Genomic DNA, 21,309 nt, shown 5'->3' with positions numbered 1-21,309 from the left:
CCTCATCAAAACAAAACCATTTTACTTTTATCTGTTCTTTTCTGCCCGAGGCCCGGTCCGGACCCCAGTTTGGTGGGCCCATTTCTGAGCTTCCTTCCATCCTTCTTGAGAAGACTCTACATCCAACTAAAAGCAGTTTTAGATGACAACAAGGTTCTGGAGATTGGGGTTAGTCGCTCTGGAGTGGTTCAGCTCTCACTTAACAGAGAAGTCTCCTCTCTTCCTCCTCTGTTGTCATGTGGGGTTCCACAGGGCCCGATCCTCGGTCCTGCTCCTTTTGGTCTATATCTGCTGCCTCCCTCGTTCAGATGACACTCGGGTTTCTGCCCCTGAAACAGAATCTACCTATCAAAATAAAATCCTGGACAGCTTTTAACTTACTGGTACCCCCGAGGTACAAGTACAAGTGATTCGCTGCTGGGATTCATCATTTATCCTTCTCAGCAGCAGCACTGCAGGTGCTCTCCATGTCCAACATGTGCGTAAGCCAGGTCCTTAGTCAACTTAAAGTTGTGCACATTTTTCCACTAAGTTTTCTTTTATAAATCCCAAAGTTCGCGTGGAAAGTTGCTTACGCAGTTTTCCGACCCCGTTTTGTGCGTAAGCTAGCTTGATGAACGAGACCCCAGGTCTGGATCAGAGCTGCTGCTCCTCCTCATGGAAAAGCCACGGAGGTTCATGATCAGGATGCATCCTGCTCTCTTCCAGATCCCAGGTCAGATCCAGAACTCTCTGGAGGGATCACATGAATGGATTGTTCCCATGTGGATAATTTGGGACAGTTTAAAGGAGACACCAGGGACTAAAACCTTCCTTTAGAGGTTTTTCAGACACACCTTCAGGAAGCTTCTCTGGGAGCAACATCTGGAAAACCCTGTTTCCCAGATGTTCATAAGAAGAGGTGTGCTCCTGCTGCAGGTCAGATCAGGCTTTACCACCTGAATAAAACATCTTTTTAGACTAAGACGTGTGTTCTGCGTCTGCGGTCGGTCATGAATGAAAACGCTGGTTTTTCTGCAGCTTAACGACGTCCGGTAACGAGATGCTGCAGCTCCAAGACGCTAACGAGCTCTTCACTTGGACCGGTGCCCATTGATCTGCTGGAGGGCGTTTACGCCCCCGTGTGTGTGTGTGTGTGTGTGGGAGGGGGGGTGGGTGCAGGATGGCACTAAGGTGTATAAGAGGTGCTCACCTGCTTCGACCTGCAGCAGAAACACAACCAGCATCTGAAGATAAGACGTTCGGCGTTTCATCAACAGCTTCAGCCGACAGAGAGGAAGGTAAGAGTTCATCAGGTATCGGCTTTTATCAGTTCGTACTATTATAGCGGTGTGTGTAATATAGATTTGTATTATGTAAACTGGTGTTTATGTGTTCTTCTTGGTTTTTTAAATATTATTAAAGCCTGAAATAAGTAGGAGGGGAAAATAACACATTTTTCTTTAAAGTTTATTATTTTAATCATTATTGATAAAATGACTCATTTCCTTAAATTAAGACAAGAAATCAAAGTATCCTTCCACGCTTCCTAGTGACGACAGTGAGGATCTTTTATATTCAGCTGGTATTTATTTTTACCAGCTGAGGGATTCCTCATGAATCTGCTTTAAAGCTTCTTTCATTTAAATAAATTAAGGAAATGAAAATCCTTCTAGACCATCTTCGGCTACATTTCAAACGCTGCTGATCCATTAAAATCTTTCATTTGGTCTGATTGTCTGGATTCAAATAAATAAAAACATTAATACTTTAATGGTCGGATCTTTAGTTTCTGATAAGCTGAATCACTGATGGAGAAAATAAAGTCAAACAGAGAAATAAGTTTGAATCTTGAAGGCGTGTCCATCACCGCGATGCCGGAATAAACAAACATTTTTAAATGTAAACATTTTTTGCTCTTTAATGAAAACTAAACTTTTTTCTTTCTTCCACTAAAAAGAAGAAATGGAAGATTTTATTGTTTTGATACTAAAAGTAAAACAAGAACAAAGTAAAGTTTTTTAAATGTGTTTATTTGGTTTTTAGGATGTCAGAGTTTCCCGCTCTCCTCCGGATGTCATTCCTGGTGCTTTGCATTCTGGGAATGACCTCGGTGACCTTCGGCTTCCCTCGGCCTCGACTACCTCTCAGGTGTTTTTTTATTTTTCAGTAAAAACCAAACATCTAATGAAGCGTTTCTGTTTGATGTCATTGATTCTTCCCGGAAATTTAATCCCAGGAATCCTGATGATCCAGAGGAAGTAAAACGGGAAGACTGGGACATCCTCTTCCCATCTATTTCCCTCCACGACTGGAACATCCAGATGTTGCCGGGCCTCAGGTCTGCAGAGGGGAAGGGTGGTCTGATGAGGGAGGCCTGGCTGTTCGCACCGGAGAGGACCGAGGCCAGGTAATATAATCCCACATCAGGGAATCCCAACATTTTCCCCGTGAGGGATCCGACTTTGTTTCCTCCTGTTGTGTTTTCTCCTCAGCGTGGAGGGGGTCTGGCCCTCAGACTGGGCATCTGAAGGAGCTCGGCTCCTGAAGAGGAACTTGGTGGTGGCGGATGATGCTGCCTTCAGAGAGAAGAGCAAGCTGCTCACCTCCATGGAGAGGCAGAAGTGGCTCAACTCCTACATGCAGAAACTCCTGGTGGTTAATTCCTGAGGCTCCGACATGAGCTGTTGGGATAAAACCTTTAGATTCCAGGATGGACTTGTCCGATCTAAAAACATGTCAGGCTCAGAGCGCTGCCAAGTCGCCCGATTCACCAAGAAAATGTTCCCATCTGAAGCGGGTTTGTGTCACCGGACTGTAAATGAATAAATGGTTTAATCTCTGGTATGAAGTGTTTCTTTTGTCACACGTGGACAGCAGCAGTCACCGACTGATATACGCTCAGATTCTGGTCCTGGCTCGGATCAGAAGACCCCACAGATGTCCTGAGGGGTCTCTGCTCCACGGCTCCAGGGAGACACCTAGTGGCGTTCAGGTTTAATGCGGACGAAACATAAACATGAGTTCTACTTCCTGGTTGTCACTGGTTGTACAGGATCGAGTTGCAGCTGGAGTTTAGTTCATATGAAATCAGCTTCTATAAAAATGTCCCTGGACATGTTCATAACAGAACTCTGAGGCCCGTTTCCCTCGGAGTCAGAAACGTGAAGAGATTGGTTTCAGATCTTCTACCGAGGGATCAACACCAGCTCCTCCAGGCAGTCGATGGACTCCTGCAGCAGCATCCTGTTGGCCCGCCTCCGCCCGTCTCTCCTCTGCAGCAGCAGGGTCTCAGCGTGGAGCAGCAGCTCCACAGCCCGAGACACCCGGAGCTCGCCTGGGGCTTCGTGTCGGCTCAGAGGTCCACCTGGCCTGCTCGCTGGCTTCTCCACCTCCCGCCGGACTCGACAAACCTCAGGAATGGAGGGTACGAATGGGAGAGAGAGGAGAGCAGGGCTGGGGGAGGGGCCTGATCCTTCCTTGTTACTTCCTGTTTGTTTCCTCTCAGCTTCCTGTGAGAGGAGATCAGGGAGGATCAGGCGTTGACCTTTTTATTCACGTTCCACAAAACACATGTAGCACACCTGAGGAGTGGGCAGGTTCTGGAGCAGCTCAATCAGGTTCCCCAGCCTCCCGTCGCCATGGCAACAAACTGCTGGATTCCCACGGGGTGGTAGAGAGGACATCAGTACAGGAGGAGCCATCAAATCCACCACACTGTCCTACACACACACACACACACACACACACACACAGAGTTCATGCAGGGGAAACAAACTCAGCAGATTAAACCAACGGGAGGATGTTCAGAGGGTCGTGTTGATCTGACCAACCGTCCAGGTCCAGAAGATGTTTTCCACCCGTTTCCAGTTAATAAAGGCTTCCAGAAGGTCACAGAGCTGCTGGAGACGAGAGCAGTCCTACAGCGTTTAGAAACACACACACACACACACACACGTACAGATGTTTGGACCCGTGGAGTTATTAAAGGAGTTAACTCACTAAAGCTCACAAACAAACCTCCTGCAGCGCAGCACAGCTCTGACCAGAGGACGACCCACTGGCAGAAAGCACCTACAGAGGTGACAAACCTTCTCAGTTAAACATCAGTGACTGCTGAACATGACCAGAGCAGACCTTCTCACATCATGAAGCAGCCGGGTTCTAACTCCTATCATTGACAGCAGAATCCGTCTCTGGTGTCTCAGACGTCCAATCAGCCACTGAAGTCTCCTCAGCGAGGCGGCGTCCACCTCAACATCACCAGAAAACTCAGGTTTCAACTGAAAGAAAGAAGCCCTGAGTCCCTAACTGTCTGCATGCAGGTACCAGCTGCTGCTGAGATCCATACGTACAGGAACCGGTGACAGCAGAGATCCGTCCAGCTGCTCCACTTGAAACGTCACCAGCTTCTCCAGAGTTCCTGCAGCCAGCAGCCAGCCGAGCGCCAGGAGGAGGTCTCTGCAGGAGAAACTCCCTCTATCCCTCCTGTACATCCAGTCGGCATGGTAACCGGTCTGCCAGAGACCTGCAGCCACCAGCTTCCTGTGATCTGAAACAAAACCACTCCAAACGTCACCAAACCTTCAGGAAACATCAGGATTTTATCCGGTTTCTGAAGACACGTCTTCATCCTCATTCATTCATCTGGGACCATGAAGAGAAAATGCTGAACAGGAACTGATTTTTGTTTTATCTCTTATCATGGGATGTATCCAGATTACAGATTATATTCTAGCTAACATGTTTAAAACTGACCTGCTGCCAGCTGAGTTCGAGTCTGGCAGGAAACGATCCCAGATGTTTGAAGGATGTCAGAAAGAAGCTGCCAAAACTGGTCCTCCTGGAAAAGGAACTAAATGTGGTCATCTAGTCACACCTGGATAGGATTATAATCCAAAACCGAGGTGAGATGTGGATGGCTGTTTGGAGGTTTAGTGAACATCAGGTGGTGGCCAGAAGCAGTCAATAACCAGAAACCCAAATATCAGAGTTTTCCTTCGTTTTCCCCGAAGCTCTCAGAAGCTTTTAGAAAGCACGTTTCATACACAGAACGTGCTTTCAACACCAGCAGAAGGTTTCAACAAGATTTTCTGAAAACCGGAAGCAGACATTTGTCATTGAACGCACCTCGGTTCTTCCTCCAAACTTCGCCCGCCTGAAAGCCTCCGGTGTGGGTACAGAGTCCAGACCGAGGGCCGCTAAAAGCCTGCAGAGAGCTCCGATCACCCGCTTCACCTCCACACTCACAGCCGCCTGAGTTCGCTTCATGTCCGTCGCTCCACCGATTCGGCGGACTGTCGGTCCCACAGAGAGCTAGTTAGCTAGCTGCTAATTCCCAGCGCCCGCGAACCCCCCAGCACGCGCTCAGAACGACAACTTCCGGTCGTTGCTAAGGAAGTGATCTCAGTCTGTGTGGGCTAATCAGACAACAGGATTAAAGGAGGAGGGGCGGCCGACAACATTAAAATAAACAATAAAATACTGTTTCATTTGAAAGTTGAACGTTTTAATAATGTATTTAAGAAGATAAATATATATATTTATTTGTTTAAATAACGTTTTTGATCAAATGTATTAAAAAAATTACAACACATCTCAGTTTGCAATTTTTACAACACATTCCTGCAGCGTACAGGTGGATTTTCTGCTGATGATTAAAGTCATGTTTCATTAAGAGAACATTATATTATATTTGAACAACACTTGAACGGTTCTGAGCGGCCCACTGGATTCAGTTGAGGAGGAAGATGACCACCATCTTAAAAAAAACCCTCCCACCCACTGCATCCCACAGTGGAGACCATGGACAGCTCCTTCAGAGGCAGACTGAGACATCCCAAATGTAAAACAGAACGCTACCATAGGTCATTCATCCCCTCTGCAGTAAGAGTGTAGAAGTCCTCAGTTTAACTGGTACTGGCATTATACTGGTACACAATAACACCAATGCAATTGCGGCAAGGTGGAGAGACAAGGGCCTGGGCGGGATTCGATCCCCAGACTCCCAGGTGAGAGTCGCGCGCTAACCAGTCAGCCAAAGGGACATCCCCCTGGCGACGTAGCCAGGGCGCATGATCAATCTGCATACAGTGACGCTCACACTGTCACACAATATTCAGTATTGTTTAATACTCGTTTAATACCGGATTTACATTGTATGTCCGTGCCTCTTACAGTATGCTGCATAGTGTTGGAACCCAGATTTTTTTCTTTTTTATTTGTGGTTTCAGTGGTCAAAGGTTACAATGCTAGCGTACTGCCTATGTGTATAAACATGTACCTTTGCTATTGTTTTTCTTCAAACTCTTCTCTTTGGTGCTGCTACAACAAGTGAATTTCCCCACTGTGGGATCAATAAAGTCTATTCTATCTATTCTATTCTATTGGACTCAGACTGGAGTCAGTTTACCTGAGACTTCTTAAAAGAAGTATTTAAAATGCAGGTTAACAGATTAAACACTAAACTGGACTATGAGATGGTTCTGTGGCTGCAGTCGATAAATAAAGCACAAAGAACAAAAATAATCAGAGCGAGATTTTTTTAATAAGCAAGGAAAAAGTAAATGTATGCATCTGCGGGCCATAAATGTCTGCTTCCCTGGTTCTGATGGGTGTTTTCTAGTTGCTGGCTCTGAATAATAAATGTTAGGATCCGGGTCACTTTCTGGTGTCACGTTTGCTGGATTTAGTCATGTTGTGCACGGAGCTCAAATGTCGTCTTTTGGTAAAAGTCAGTGAGAATTTGTGTTGGAGTTAACCGGGTAAGTCTTTATAGACCTATATTTGATCTATCTGTGATTTCTTCAGCCTGAAATCTGAACTTTAAAGGTGCAATAAGATATCATTTTACAGACACTAGATATCCTCAGCTTTCTTCATGTTTTTGAGGGCGTCCTGACCAATCACAAACTTGCATTCTCTATCTTGACGGATGTATGTTTAGAAAAGAGAGCTTGACTCCGTCCTTCCTTGCCAGCCTGCTGGAGAGCCCTTGAAATGATGGATAGGCGTTGCATGCATCCTTCCCGACGCAGACGGAGAAGTATAAATTAAGCTTTGGGACATCCCTGCTTTAGATTGGTGGAGGCCGGTAATCAGACGTTTGCAGGATCAATCCCTGCAGGGAGATCTGCTGTTGTGTTCTTGGGAAAGACAGCTCACCCTTCTTGCCTGCTGGTGGTGGTTGCAGGGACCGGTGGCACCTGTGTATGTCAGTCTCACCTCTGTCAGTGTGCCTCAGGGTAGCTGTGGCTGCATGGTAGCTCATCACCACCAGTGTGTGTATGGTTCACTGCAGTGTGAAGCACTCTGAAGTGTTCTCTGACTCTTTAAGGCCCTTCACAAGTGCAGGTCGTTTATCAAAGATCACCACCAACTCTTTATATGAACTGAATTTATTGAAGTAATTTTTGCAGGGTGTAAATTTAAATGATGCTCATGTCTGGGTCAGAACCTCCTTCATGGCTGCCTCTGGAGGTAGAATCCGTGCATGTGGAGGTCGTTTCCTCTAAAGGACATAAGTACATGTGTGCAGAGATCGGGTCATCCTCCGGAGGCGCATCAGCCGCCGCCGCCGCAGCAGCAGGCTGCACACCGACGCCGCTCCGGCTCTACGTATGAGCCGTCAGTGCAGACAGAGGTTGTAAACATGGCGGCGGACGGGATGGTGCTCACTAACCACGACCACCAGACCCGTGTGGGGATCCTGACCGGTAAGGACGCGGTTTGGTTAGAAAGACGTGCAAACGCGGCACCTCGGTGCCGTTTTGTCGTCGCTGTCACGAACCGAGCCGTCTCCTCTGCAGAGCCAGCTGGTAGCTAGCAGCAAGCTAACCGGCTGCCTCCCGTGACCGCTCGGACAGATGCGGGATTACTCAGCGGCTCATTCGTGAATCGTAGTTTAGTTGTGTCTGAATCTGCTTGTGAAGACCTGCTGTCATGTTCAGATGTGCGTTAAACAGCTTAACGTCGGTGCATTGAGCCATTTTATTTAGCGTCAAGACCGCCATGGAGGAACGGAAACCCCGGTTTGCGCTTTCAAAACTTAGCGCGAGCGGTTATTCTTAGCGAACGCTTGCTGTTAATTAACAGTGGGAGCTTTTATTTTGAAATTAAAACATCTATTTTTCCGGTCTGGTTCCGGTGAACATTCCAGCTTAACCGAAGGGAACGTTATATTTTCTTGTAACGAAGCGCTGCTGAGCCTACACGAGCTGCATCCGTGTCCCTTTGCAGGTCCGACGTGTCTCCCGCCGTTAAGCCCGTTAACTCTAACGTTTACAGATGTTTCACAACATCTGGGCTCCGTGGATTCCAATAAACCAGACATGTTTCACACAGCATCAGTAATCACGACTCCTCCTGCGCCTGGCTCCGAACAGCCAGAGGACAGGACGCAACGCAGCGCCGAGCTAAAATGACTCCAGATCAGATTAGCTCAGCTGATCTTCGCCTCCGAGTCATGCTCAGGAGGACTGGGACCAGTTAGAGCCACCAGTAAGCGCCTTTAGTGGAGGCAGAGGGAGGGGGATGTGGAGGTGATGCTGAGGAGGAGGAGGAGGATGAAGAGGCCTGCAGCTGCTGCTGTCACATGTCCCCCTTCACGCGCTCAGACATCAGGCTGACAGCGGGAGTTTTACTACAAATATCAGGTTTAGATCAGGTTTAGAATCCAAAGTTCTCGTAACTGAATTTTTAGCCCGGTTAAAGGTCCTGATCCAGCCTTCATTTCTTTAGCTAGACTAGTTCCGGTTGCTTTCAGCTCTGGTTCTAGGAATTAAAGGTGAAGTCCCATCAGCTGTCACCAATGGTTGTCACACACACTGATGTGTGTGTGTGACGTTAGTTCTCCACATCCGACCCATCCCCTGGGGGAGCGGTGAGCTGCAGACACGGCCGCGCTCGGGAACCATTTGGTGGTTTAACCCCTCAATCCAACCCTTTAGTGCTGAGTGACAAGCAGGGAGGCGTTGGGTCCCATTTTTTCTAAGTCTTTGGTACGACCCGACCAGGAATCGAACCCTCATCTCCCAGTCTCAGGGCAGACACTCTACCACTAGGCCACCGAGCTGGTAGGAACAGGACGGATATGACACGTGATCACCTTGACCGTTCAGCATAAACACACAGAAAAGGAGTCAGGCCAACGAGTGTCATTATTTAAATAAATACCTGGATTAGGTTGACTTGTTTGTAATCTGGATGAGTAGAGGTCTCTGCCTCCTTAGGAGGAGTCCAGGTGTCCTGGTGTCTTGATTCTGATTGGTGGACTGCAGGATCAGGGCTTTGTGCAGGAATGAGGATGTTGTTCTGGTTTGTGAGGAATGAGCTGAGCTGGAGGGCAAAGCTCTGAAATCCGGATCCAAGTTTTCCCTCAGCCTCCTCCTCCTACTGCTCCTCGTCAGAAGGAGTCTGCTGGTCACCTCCCTCTGGATGACTCCGGGTCGGAACCAGAACTCTCTGGAGCATGGATGTAATTGGGGGGGGCATGTCCCCCCCCCCCACTTTTTCCAAAGTCAAGTTTTGACCCCTGCACTTTTCACCATCCAAAAACAATATTACTCTATATTAAACCGACACTGGTTGAGCTCTAGGACCAAGCAGAAAACAACCGTTTGTGTTGAAGCCGGTCTCCCATTAGAGCATACTGTAAAGATACAACCCCCCCCCCCCCCCCCCCCACACACACACACACACACACACTTCTAAAGTGAATATTACGTCCATGCTCTGGAGGGATTATATCTCCTCTCTGGTCTGGGGTTGCCTTGGGATTCCCAGGAGGAGCTGAAATTGGTCTCTGGGGAGAGGGAGGTCTGGGCTTCCCTTCTGGACCCGCTACCTCTACAGCCTGGCCATGGACAAGTGGTGATGGATGAATGACTTAGCTTCCACCTGATAATTTAGACTTTTCCCTCCTCAGTCAGCGACAGCTGCTTCAAGAACCTGGCAGAAGACAGGAGCGGAGTCAACCTGAAGGACCTGGTCCACGACCCGTCTCTGTGAGTCCTGACAGGAACACGGACACGTGTGAATCCTCGTGTTTAACTAACCACTGCCGATTTTCTTCCTCCAGACTGGGAGGAGCCATCGCAGCCTACAAGATCGTTCCAGATGAGATTGAAGAAATCAAGGTACACGCTTTACGTCTGCACAATGCATCGTCTCAACATCTCAGTGTAGCTCAGCGCTCCGCCGTCTACGACCAGTTTAGCATTTCAACAGTTTAAACTGAAGAGTTTACATTTCCTGAAGGACCTCGATCCCGTGGGCAGAAAAACAAAGCTTTGGTAACAACAGCTGCAGGAAGGATCAAGGAGCTTTTAGACGTTTTTATTTGTAAACGAAGCCTGTTTTTTATTGACTACCTGGTTGAACCTGGCTGTTTTGAATCCATACAGGAAACTCTTCTGGAGTGGTGTGATGAACAGGAGCTGAATCTCATTCTCACTACTGGAGGAACTGGCTTTGCACCACGAGATGTCACACCTGAGGTAGAACACAAGCTTCCTGTTTGACTTTAACTGGATCAGATTATTGGAATATTTCTCTAAAACGGCTTTCTGTGGCAAACCAAGAGAATAACTAATGTAAAATAAAACACACACACACACACACACACACACAAAGAAAAACAAATCAGTATGACAAGATGTGCAAGAGATTGGCAGTGGATCAAAAGTCCAAGTAAAAACTTTTTAAGGTGAAGTCGATCGTATTTTTGTGTTTGTCAGGGTCGTGGAGGCCGCTCACACACACGACTCTGTCACATGTAACAAGTTACGTACTTTAAGTTCACACACACGTGCTTAATCAGACACAACCAGAGGTTGTCAGTACGTCCTGTAAATAAGGTAAACGAGGACTACAGGAAGCGTGCTGTGGATCTTCTTCTGTGGTATTTGTCGAAAAGAGTGACACATTTATATACTTTTCAGTGGTTGGGTCAGTGTAGCATGTAGCCTAGCTAGCTGCTATTTTAGACCGCTTAGCTTGTAAACTAGCTGCTAACCAGCTGTTAATTTAACCTGTGTAGGTAGCTTAAAGCCTACCTGCTAATTAGCTGCTATTTTGACCAGTGCTGTTAGCATGTAGCTTAGCCGCTAACTAGCTGTAATTTTGGCCAGTTTAGCGTGTAGCTTAGCTGCTAACTAGCTGTAATTTTGGCCAGTTTAGCATGTAGGGTAGCTGCTAACTAGCTGTCACTTTGGCCAGTTTAGCATGTAGGATAGCTGCTAACTAGCTGTTATTTTGACCAGTGTTGTTAGCGTGTAGCTTAGCTGCTAACTAGCTGTAATTTAGGCCAATTTAGCATGCAGCATAGCTGCTAACTAGCTGTCACTTTGGCCAGTTTAGCATGTAGGATAGCTGCTAACTAGCTGTTATTTTGACCAGTGTTGTTAGCGTGTAGCTTAGCTGCTAACTAGCTGTAATTTAGGCCAATTTAGCATGCAGCATAGCTGCTAACTAGCTGTTACTTAAACCATTGTAGGTAGCTTAAAGCCTACCTGCTAACTAGCTGTTATTTTGACCAGTGTTGTTAGCGTGTAGCCTAAGGCGCCTCCTCTCTGGGGAGGTACAAGGCTGCTCCCCTCTCCCTCTGGCTCATGGGTCCCTGAACGGACTATAAGTTATTTTCTAATCCTCGTTGCCTTTCGCCCTGTCACACATACAGTATGTTTTTCTTCTATTTAAATGATAAGTAATTGTGTTTTGTGTGTTTGTCATGTAGTTTGAGATACATTAGCTTGTAGAAATTGCTAAACTACGAAGGACGGCAGTAGCTTAGGAAGGAGAGCGGGTTGTCCAGGTTCAATCCCGGCTCCACCCAGAGAATGCTGCTGTTGTGTCCTTGGGCAAGACACTTAACCCGCCTTGCCTGCTGGCGGTGGTCGGAGGGGCCGGTGGCGCCAGCGTTCGACTGCCTCGCCTCTGTCAGAGCGCCCCAGGGCAGCTGTGGCTACATCGTAGCTCATCCCCACCAGTGTGTGAATGGGTGAATGACTGATTGTGTTGTGAAGCGCTTTGGGGGGTTGTAGAACCCTACGAAGACGCTATACACATACAGGCCATTACCATCCCTCACTAAAGTCTATTAACCTCTTCAAATGTCTTTTCTGAGGGATTAAACGGACGTTTTGTTGCTACGTCACAGGCCACCAGGGAGGTGATCGAGCGGGAGGCTCCGGGTATGGCTCTGGCCATGCTGATGGGGTCGCTCAACGTTACGCCTCTCGGGATGCTGTCCAGGTAAACGTGCGCCTGCTCTCACCTTGTCTGATCCTCTCTGGCTCTAATGAGCGTTGTCTGCCTCGTTTCCAGGCCAGTTTGTGGGATTCGTGGGAAAACTCTGATTATCAACCTTCCAGGCAGCAAGAAAGGCTCACAGGTGAGTTTTTCACCTGTTCCTTCACTCGGTTTGACTCCACTGAGAAGGTTTGGAAGTTCTCCAATAAACACATGAAGCAAAGATGGAACATTTGGCCACTTCTGTTGTGTTTGAGTTCAAATGGACGTAGATGGTGAAGGTTTGTTAGAGTGCTCTAACCTTTGGGCGTAGATGACCCGACCGTACCGTCATGCGGGTTGTGAGGATGCTGAAACGCTCCTCTTTCCTGTAGGAGTGTTTCCAGTTCATCCTGCCTGCTCTGCCTCACGCCATTGACCTGCTGCGCGAGGCCGCCGTCAGGATCAGATCCACGCACGCCGCTCTTGAGCAGCTGCCCTCGCCATCCTCGCTGATGACCAACACGCACGTTAACACTAACTCTAACACGCACACCATGGAGCGCGGCACCCAGTGCGAGGAAGAAGACGAGGAGGAGGAGGACCGGAGGAGGGGGCGGCACAACCACCACCATCACCAGCACGGCTCCTCCCACATCACCGCGGCCGCCATCGCTGCCAAGGTAAGCAGCTGACCTGAAGGAGAGGCGCGCCGGTCTGTTTGTTCTGCCGGTTCTGAAGGGGAGACGTTTCCAGCTTGTTCAGAGGTGTCCGAACACTTTTAGTCCTCAGCGACCGCAGAACGAGATTTTCAAATTAAAAGAATTTATTTGTAGAATTTTGTTTACTTGCTTAACAAAATAAACTCAGTAGTTCAAAGAAAAGATCCTTTTAGATTATTTATTCTCCTGCATCTGTTGCTCGACCCCACATGAAAAACATAACCGGAGCCCAACGATGTCCAACGGGAGGTCCTGGAGGACAAAATTATGCTGTTTATTTATTTTGAGTTGAGGGACACAAAAAACCAGCCAGAGGTCTGAAAATGGCCCGTGGGCCACCGTTTGGACACCCCTGGATCATCATCATCATCATAAGATTTGTTCTGTACGTTTGGTGTCGACGCCTCACCCGGCTCATCCCTTGAGTTAAGATTATTTCTGTGATTCAGAGTTGAGAAGCTTCAAAAAAATTAAGTTTTCCTTATTTTTTCTCTTTATATCAGATAATTTAATTTATTTTACAGATAATTTAATTCATATCACACATAATTAAAGATGCTCCAAAAACTGGCCAGTGATCGCAATGAGCCAATGTTCAGCCAAAGAGAAACTTTGAAATCGGTTTTTATTTCAGCCCATGAACGCACCGTCACCCAACACGAATCCACAGAAGCAACAGATTTACTTCCAGGTCGACAAGTTTCAAGTTAAGTGGAAATTTAAAACGACTCATCGTTTTTTTTCTTTGAGATGAACTGGTTTCACTGGACCAGAGCTGAACAAGAATCAGAAACTGGTTTTGGATCTCAAAACCAGAATCGGTGCATGTGCAGAGGATTTAAATCATCTTTAGAGTCATTGTTGGTTCACATCATCTCATCTCCATATGTGTGTGTGTGTGTGTGTGTGTGTGTGTGTGTGTGTGTGTGTGTGTGCACGTGCCTGTGTGTGTGCGTGTGTGTGCACGTGCCGGTGTGTGCATGTGCCTGTGTGTGTGTGTGTGTGTGTGCGTGCCTGTGTGTGTGTGTGTGTGTGTGTGTGTGTGTGTGCATGCCTGCCTGTGTGTGTGTGTGTGTGTGTGTGCATGCCTGTGTGTGTGTGTGTGTGTGTGTGTGTGTGTGTGTGTGTGTGTGTGTGTGTGTGTGTGTGTGTGTGTGCGTGCTTGTGTGTGTGTGTGCATGCCTGTGTGTGTGTGTGTGTGTGTGTGTGTGTGCGTGCTTGTGTGTGTGTGTGCATGCCTGTGTGTGTGTGTGTGTGTGTGTGTGTGTGTGTGTGTGTGTGTGTGTGTGTGTGTGTGTGTGTGTGTGTGTGTGCGTGCTTGTGTGTGTGTGTGCATGCCTGTGTGTGTGTGTGTGTGTGTGTGTGTGTGTGTGTGTGTGTGTGTGTGTGTGTGTGTCTGTGCGTGCTTGTGTGTGTGTGTGTGTGTGTGTGTGTGTGTGTGTGTGTGTGTGTGTGTGCATGCCTGTGTGTGTGTGTGTGTGTGTGTGTGCGTGCGTGCTTGTGTGTGTGTGTGTGTGTGTGTGTGTGTGTGTTCACTCACCAGACCAACCATGCTGGGGTCATGGCTAAGGGAGCTCCCTACCTGCCTGGAAACACACCTGCTCCTCCTGCTCATTTCACCTGTAGTCATGACCATCAGGTGAGATGTGAACACCTGCCCCCCCCCACCCCCACCCGGTCTCTCCTTACTCTGTGGTTTCCCTCTCATCAGGACCATCTCGTGAACCACACTCACCAGAATCCTCTCCAGCTCTTACGGGTTACTTTATCTTCCAGCTGATAGTTTCCTGTTTGGTTTGAAGGATCTGAACGTTTCTGACCTTCGTGTCTGTGAACATGAAAGCTGAGGTCAGAACGGGACTTTGGTCTCATCGCTTGTCCTCGGTACAAGTTGTCCTTCTCCTCTGCAGCAAGTAGGGAGTCTAATTTAATCTACTTAACGTGTCTTTTATAGTACATTAGGTGTTAAACTGTTGTCAGACTCCGTTTATGAGAGATTAGTGAGATGTGTGCCTTTGCTTTGGGGCTTTCTCAGTCCTTTGTGAATGTGCCACACACTGATCCTGACGGTCGCCTCGCCCGCTCCCGCCTAAACACCCGTAATCCTGTCACACCTTCATTTAAAACATTTGATTGGAGGGCTCCTAGCTGCAGCGGAGTCTGTGTGGAGGAGCGCTTTAGTTTCACCTGTTCAGGTGAGTTTCAGCTGATCGAATGGGTTTTGCTGCCGTGCAAAAGTCTTAGACCACTCCTCATCTCTGTGGTTTTACCTTCGTGTCAGCTCTTGTACCATGAGATTAAAAGTAGGCGCGTTCTGCCAAGGCGGAGTGATCGTACGATCATCACGCTGGATCTAACACACAGAACATGTTTCCCCCGGACCGTTTCAGACGTGACACACCTTGATCCGGTGGGCTTTAGTGTGTGTTAGTCAAAATAAAGCTAAAGGTGTGGTTAGCAGCTGATCTTTAGTCTCCTAGTCGATTAAATCAGTTTAAAAAAAGTTAAGAAAATCCTCATCTGGTGTTTTCCCCGAGTCGCCCATCTCTGTTAAACCGGAACAGCCTGGAGGACAGAAGTAGGACCTGAGAGCTCCATCATCTCTCAGCTCGTGGTGCTGGTTGGCTGACGCTCCAGCAGAAATGGTTCCAGTTGGCCTGAAATGATCCCAAACACACTTCCTGTGCAGTCGGTTGTACGATAATGAGCTGGTGTCGGACTCATCTTCAGGTGTAATCACACAAAAAGCAGCAAAAGTACAAAAAAGAGCTTTGGAATGCTTTTAGGAAGTCTGGAAAACCGTTCCTGAAGACATTCACGTTTTTTTTCCTGGATAAAACCAACAGCGCCTTAAGACTTTTGCACAGTGTGTTTGAGAGGAACTAGACCTCGACTGACTCTCTCTCTGTGTGTGTGTGTGTGTGTGTGTGTGTGTGTGTGTGTGTGTGTGTGTGTGTGTGTGTGTGTGTGTGTGTGTGTGTGTGTGTGTGTGTGTGTGTGTGTGTGTGTGTGTGTGTGTGTGTAGATCCCGGACTCGATCATTTCTCGAGGCGTTCAGGTGCTTCCTCGAGATTCAGCCTCTTTAAGCTCCACCCCTTCCGAATCACCGCGGGCAACACAGGCAACATCCCGCCTTTCTACCGCCTCTTGCCCGACCCCTAAGGTACACACACACACACACACACACACACACACACACACACACACACATACACACACACACACACACACACACCGGGATCAACGTAAACCAAATCTCTCCCAAACTTGTAAGCTGATGGAGTCACGTGACTGCGGGAAGTCTGAAGTTCCAGTGTCGGGTTCCTGGAGCTCCATCTGCTGACAGTTCCTGCATGATTAGAGTTTCTTAGCTCTTCTTCTTCTTCTCTGAATCTTTTACTGTCGTGACAAACCAACAATTGGAGGAAATTTTAAAGTTTTAATCAAACTTTTTGTGAAAATCCTGTTTCTAATGAAAGAAACAAATGAAAATTGGATCCACCTGGCAGAGCGTGACAGTTTTCACCAAATGAAAAGTCACGGGACTCGTGTGTTTGGAGCCGAGTGGGAGTGAATGGGACCGTGAGATTCAGTTGTGGTGCATTCACATCTAAAAGCTCTCCCAGTTCATTCAGAGAAAAGGAAACTCGGATGATGCTGGAATTGTCTCAGAGTGGGAGTTTGGTAGAGAAACCCGGATCTAACTCATTTTCCTGGTGTTGGATTCCTTCTCCGGTTCCTCTGGCGCTGCCGACGGGCTCTGGTGTTCAGGGCTCCGAGCCGAGTTCTGATCAGCTGTTTTATGTTCGGACCTTGTTTGTGTTTCTCTGCAGGTCCAATCTCGCTGTGGCAGCAACGAGAACATCCTGAGAGCCAGTAAGTCCCGTTCACCCCGCCTTAAGCGTCCTCTTCATGGCTTCCTCACGCCCTTCTCTGATTGGTTGTGCTTTCAGGCCACAGCGCCGTCGACATCAGGAAGGTGGCGCGGCGTCATCGCATGTCTCCATTCCCGCTCACGTCGATGGACAAAGCTTTCATCACCGTTCTGGAGATGACCCCTATCCTGGGAATCGAAGTCATTAACTACAGAGGTGAGGCTTTAGTGGGGGGGTGTGGTCACGGTCCCGCCGACGAGTCGGCTCTAACCCGGGTTCTGCTCCAGATGGGTTGGGTCGTGTGCTCGCTCAGGACATCTATGCCAAAGACAACCTTCCTCCGTTTCCCGCCTCCGTTAAGGACGGCTACGCTGTTCGGGGTGAGTCCGGATCAGCTGATCAGACGAGGTAAGAGGTAACCGCTGCCTAACTAACCCGATGCTGACCTCTGACCTGTAGCTGCTGACGGTCCTGGAGATCGTTTTATCGTGGGGGAGTCGCAGGCTGGACAGCAGGTAACGCCCACGACACAATCCCAGGTGTTCCTTCGGTCCGGCAGCGGCAGAACCGAACAGAACCTTTAGTCACAGGAGTTAGGGTGGCCGTGTGTTCAGAACAGCCAACCACAGTAAGGCTTTGTGTGTCCAGCCCACCCACACCGTGATGCCGGGGCAGGTGATGAGGGTGACGACCGGCGCTCCCATCCCGTGTGGAGCCGACGCCGTGGTCCAGGTGGAAGACACCGAGCTGCTGAGGGAATCCGAGGATGTAAGAAGCTCGTCAGCTGATTGTCCCCGGGTCTAGTGTTGGATAATGTGTGTGTGTGTGTGTGTGTGTGTGTTTCAGGGCACGGAGGAGCTGGAGGTGAGGATCATGGTCCAGGCCCGGCCCGGGCAGGACATCAGGTAGAATAAAAAGATGGGATGATTCGTCGGAGACCTCCTGACCCCTGCCAGCATCAGTATGACTCTGAAATGACGTTTGTGTGTCTCGACAGGCCGATCGGCCACGACATCCGGCGCGGGGAGTGTGTGCTGGCCAAGGGGACACACATGGGCCCGTCAGAGATCGGCCTGCTGGCCACCGTGGGCGTGACCGAGGTCAGCGTGCACAAATTCCCCGTGGTGGCCGTCATGTCTACAGGAAACGAGGTGAAACCGCAGAAACGGAGGCGAAGGCGCAACACGAGACTTGGTTAGGCTCACGTGCGGTTCTGGTTTTAGCTGTTGAACCCAGAGGATGACCTCCACCCTGGAAAGATCCGAGACTCAAACCGCTCCACCCTTCTAGCCACCATCCAGGAGCACGGATACCCCACCATCAACCTCGGCATCGTCGGAGACAAGTGAGACGATTTCAGCCTCACAAACCTCGTCCTCGTCAAAAGTTCATGTGTCAACCGAGTCTGGTGTGTGTGTGTGTGTGTGTGTGTGTGTGTGTGTGTGTGTGTGTGTGTGTGTGTGTGTGTGTGTGTGTGTGTGCGCGCGCAGCCCCGACGACCTGCTGTCCGCTCTACACGAGGGAATCAGCCGCGCTGATGTCATCATCACCTCAGGGGGAGTGTCCATGGGAGAAAAGGTGACCTCTCCCCTCTGACCTGGTTCCATTAATGTCTGACTGAAGACTGTTGAGTTAAAGTGTGTGTGTGTGTGTGTGTGTGTGTGTGTGTGTGTGTGTGTGTGTGTGTGTGTGTGTGTGTGTGTGTGTGTGTGTGTGTGTGTGTGTGTGTGTGTGTGTGTGTGTGTGTGTGTGTGTGTGTGTGTGTATCAGGACTACCTGAAACAGGTGCTAGATATCGATCTTCACGCTCAGATCCACTTCGGGCGGGTGTTTATGAAACCAGGGTGAGCTGACCGGGTTCCGTTCCTGATTCCTGGATGTCGTGCTTCCGGACCATAACCAGTGCTGTAACTCTTTCTGTTCCCAGTCTTCCCACTACCTTCGCCACAGTCGACATTGATGGAACGCGTAAGCTCATCTTCGCTCTCCCAGGTTTGTGAATCTGAGCCCTCTGATCGGGTCTTTTTCATTTCTCTTTTGGGATAAAAACATTTTCCCGTTGCTTCCTAAAGCGGCGCGCTCCCCTCAGCAGTAGCGCTGGCAAACGCAGATAAAACGGAAAGAACTGGTGTTCTGACATCATTTCCCCCTTCGGCGAAGCCTCGCTTGGCTGTCTGAATATTCCGTTTGCCTTTTCCAGGTAATCCCGTGTCGGCTGTGGTGACCTGTAACCTGTTTGTGATTCCCGCTCTGAGGAAGATGCAGGGCATCCTGGACCCCAGACCCACTATAATTAAAGCTAGGGTGAGACTACACAGGATGCTATGTTAGCAGACAGCATGGAGGCATGGGTGCAGCGATAATCTCACGTTGCTCCGCATCCGTCTGCTTCTCCAGCTGTCCTGTGACGTGAAGCTGGACCCCAGACCGGAGTACCATCGCTGCATTCTCACCTGGCATCATCAGGAGCCCCTCCCCTGGGCCCAAAGCACAGGTTTGTTTACTCGTAACCACAGCAACGTGAGTTCTGGCGTCACCAGCGATGCTCTCCGTGGAAACCTCCTGGTCTGACATGGTCTGTGGCATCGGCGCTTCCAGGTAACCAGGTGTCCAGCAGACTCATGTCGATGCGTAGCGCCAACGGCCTGCTGATGCTGCCCCCCAAGACGGAGCAGTACGTGGAGCTGCACAAGGGCGAGGTCGTGGACGTCATGGTCATCGGGCGGCTATGATGCAGGTAGGTGTGGCTCACCTCTCGCCACGAGGCGGGCGCCAACCATCTCACACGTGTCTCTCTCTCTCCTCAGACCATCGTGTCTCTACCGGTTACCGTGGCAACGCCAGGAGTTCTTGTCTGGACAGGAAACAGGTGGGGAGGGGGGTGGGCAGGAAGTGATGCATGTCTATCTGGTCGCCATTAGCTGTGATGTCATATGCAACAGCCAATCGGAGCCAGCGCAGGCTGAATCCTCTCCGGTCTGCTCTGAGGAGATCGCTGTACTTCAACGGAGAAAAAAATGTGGAAAAAATATATAAAAAGAGATTTATTCTGTAATATTATTATCCTTAAAAGAATTAATATTCTTAATTATATTCTATTTATTATGATTATTATGGTTCTGATTGAATATTCTCATCTTAGTGGTACCCTCTCCTCTTCATTTGCTTTGTGACTTTTTCCCTCGTAGGCAGAAACACTAGAGACTTGCCCCTCCTTACTCTTCATCCTTCTCTCCTCTTTCTTACCCTCCTCTTCATTTCTCCTCAGTGCTGCTTTGCTCCAACATCCTCTAACACACACCTAGGAAGTAAAAAACAAACTGCTGTGGCCGTTTTTCCTCCCGGAGCAGAGCGGCAGCTGTTCGTTAAGCCAAGAAATGAGGAGTATTTGTATATTTTTGTTTGATTGCCTCTCCGCGTTTACCGCTCAAACATACAGCGAAAGCCATGAAATTCTTCCAGGTGGGAAATTTCTCTGGTCGGACATGAAGAACTTTAATCCTGCGTTCAAGTGATGTTTATCGTTCCAGATTGAAGCTACGTCTCATAATCTGCACCATATTCTGTTAGTGTTGTCCCGGATTGTGCAAAAGCTTTGATCCAGCCAATAATTCCTGAGAGGGAACCAAAACGGAGCACAGAATCAGCCAAAGGAAAACTCTGAAAGGGCCTAGGAAGGTCAGGAGAACTCCCGATCCAGATCCACTAATGGATCACGGGAATGTCTGGCTGCTTGGAAGGGAAACGAGCGGAGAGGAGGGCTGGATCCGGAGTTCTGGACCAGATCCGGGGTTTAGTATGAGCTTGTGTTTCCAAATTTCTGTTTTTTAATTTTCTCATCATTTTAAAATCTCATGAAAAGGATCGAAACGAGCATCTGTGTGGAAATCTGATTCAGGAATTCTTACTTTGATTATTAATGTAAATCTGTTTTCATGAGATTTGAGTCAACATCTGTAAAGCCAAGTATTTCATCCAGATGTTTGATGCAACACTTAAATAGATGTAATTACTACATTATTCTGTTTGTAATTTTTTTGCCATGTGATTTTTTTATTATAATTTTATTTTGATTTTGAATTCACCTGTTTCTAAAATGTGATGTCAGCATCTCATCATGAGACAAAAACAAAAGGAGATTAGATTTAAGACAGAAATATATCAGAACTTTATTCTCTCAAGAAGATATTTTTAAAATAATTTATAAAAATGCAGAAATAAACAATATAAAAATGAATTAGGTGTCTTATTGTTTTTTTATTTGTTTCTTTAAGTTATTCCTCACTGTTGTCCCTCATCTATGGTTTGATTACTTTACAGATTTGTTTTTGTGGCACCTTTTTCTCTCCATATTCTGGCTTCTCTTCAGTCAGTCGGCAGCTTCCTCCCATGATCCAGTTTTTAATCCGAAAACAAAATATCTGCAGTGAGTTGGGATGTAAACTCTCAGCTCCGATGAGAGCGGGCTTCACTTGAAAGCAGCTCATCGCGTTCAGGTGCTCGTA

General features: G+C 48.2%; 3 protein-coding genes across 4 annotated transcripts; 2 read left to right on the top strand and 1 right to left on the bottom strand.

Annotated features, from left to right (window-relative positions):
- Positions 1–1,195: 1,195 nt before the first annotated feature.
- On the top strand, positions 1,196–2,821 carry pth2 (parathyroid hormone 2). The gene is made up of 4 exons (XM_015969115.3): positions 1,196–1,280; positions 2,026–2,130; positions 2,219–2,389; positions 2,475–2,821. Exons 2-4 carry the CDS (start codon positions 2,027–2,029, stop codon positions 2,647–2,649), a joined length of 450 nt encoding a protein of 149 aa, XP_015824601.3. The 5' UTR covers positions 1,196–1,280; position 2,026; the 3' UTR covers positions 2,650–2,821.
- tedc1 (tubulin epsilon and delta complex 1) lies at positions 2,052–5,381 on the bottom strand. The gene is made up of 8 exons (XM_015969114.3): positions 5,110–5,381; positions 4,738–4,822; positions 4,335–4,531; positions 4,125–4,262; positions 4,000–4,053; positions 3,813–3,899; positions 3,564–3,701; positions 2,052–3,491 (listed from the first exon to the last, which is right to left on the bottom strand). The coding sequence occupies exons 1-8, from the start codon at positions 5,248–5,250 to the stop codon at positions 3,168–3,170; spliced, it is 1,164 nt and encodes a 387-aa protein (XP_015824600.3). The 5' UTR covers positions 5,251–5,381; the 3' UTR covers positions 2,052–3,167.
- A 2,062-nt stretch (positions 5,382–7,443) lies between these two features.
- On the top strand, positions 7,444–19,799 carry gphna (gephyrin a). Of its 2 annotated transcripts, XM_015969117.3 has the most exons (24): positions 7,444–7,694; positions 9,905–9,983; positions 10,058–10,115; positions 10,383–10,475; positions 12,137–12,231; positions 12,304–12,370; positions 12,603–12,890; positions 14,473–14,568; positions 15,955–16,092; positions 16,763–16,805; positions 16,883–17,020; positions 17,092–17,184; positions 17,264–17,319; positions 17,453–17,572; positions 17,651–17,709; positions 17,802–17,955; positions 18,028–18,149; positions 18,295–18,382; positions 18,575–18,648; positions 18,732–18,796; positions 19,005–19,108; positions 19,202–19,298; positions 19,403–19,541; positions 19,612–19,799. In XM_015969117.3, exons 1-23 carry the CDS (start codon positions 7,472–7,474, stop codon positions 19,534–19,536), a joined length of 2,484 nt encoding a protein of 827 aa, XP_015824603.3. In that variant the 5' UTR covers positions 7,444–7,471; the 3' UTR covers positions 19,537–19,541; positions 19,612–19,799. The 2 variants fall into 2 exon arrangements, with proteins under 2 accessions (XP_015824603.3, XP_015824604.3); XM_015969118.3 differs by lacking the exon at positions 14,473–14,568.
- The last annotated feature ends 1,510 nt before the right edge of the window (positions 19,800–21,309 follow it).

Source organism: Nothobranchius furzeri, chromosome 18 (genome assembly GCF_043380555.1).
Source record: "Nothobranchius furzeri strain GRZ-AD chromosome 18, NfurGRZ-RIMD1, whole genome shotgun sequence".
Lineage (NCBI taxonomy): Eukaryota > Metazoa > Chordata > Actinopteri > Cyprinodontiformes > Nothobranchiidae > Nothobranchius > Nothobranchius furzeri.
Note: the sequence above shows the minus strand (reverse complement) of the source record. Positions and strands in the feature narration are given on the sequence as shown.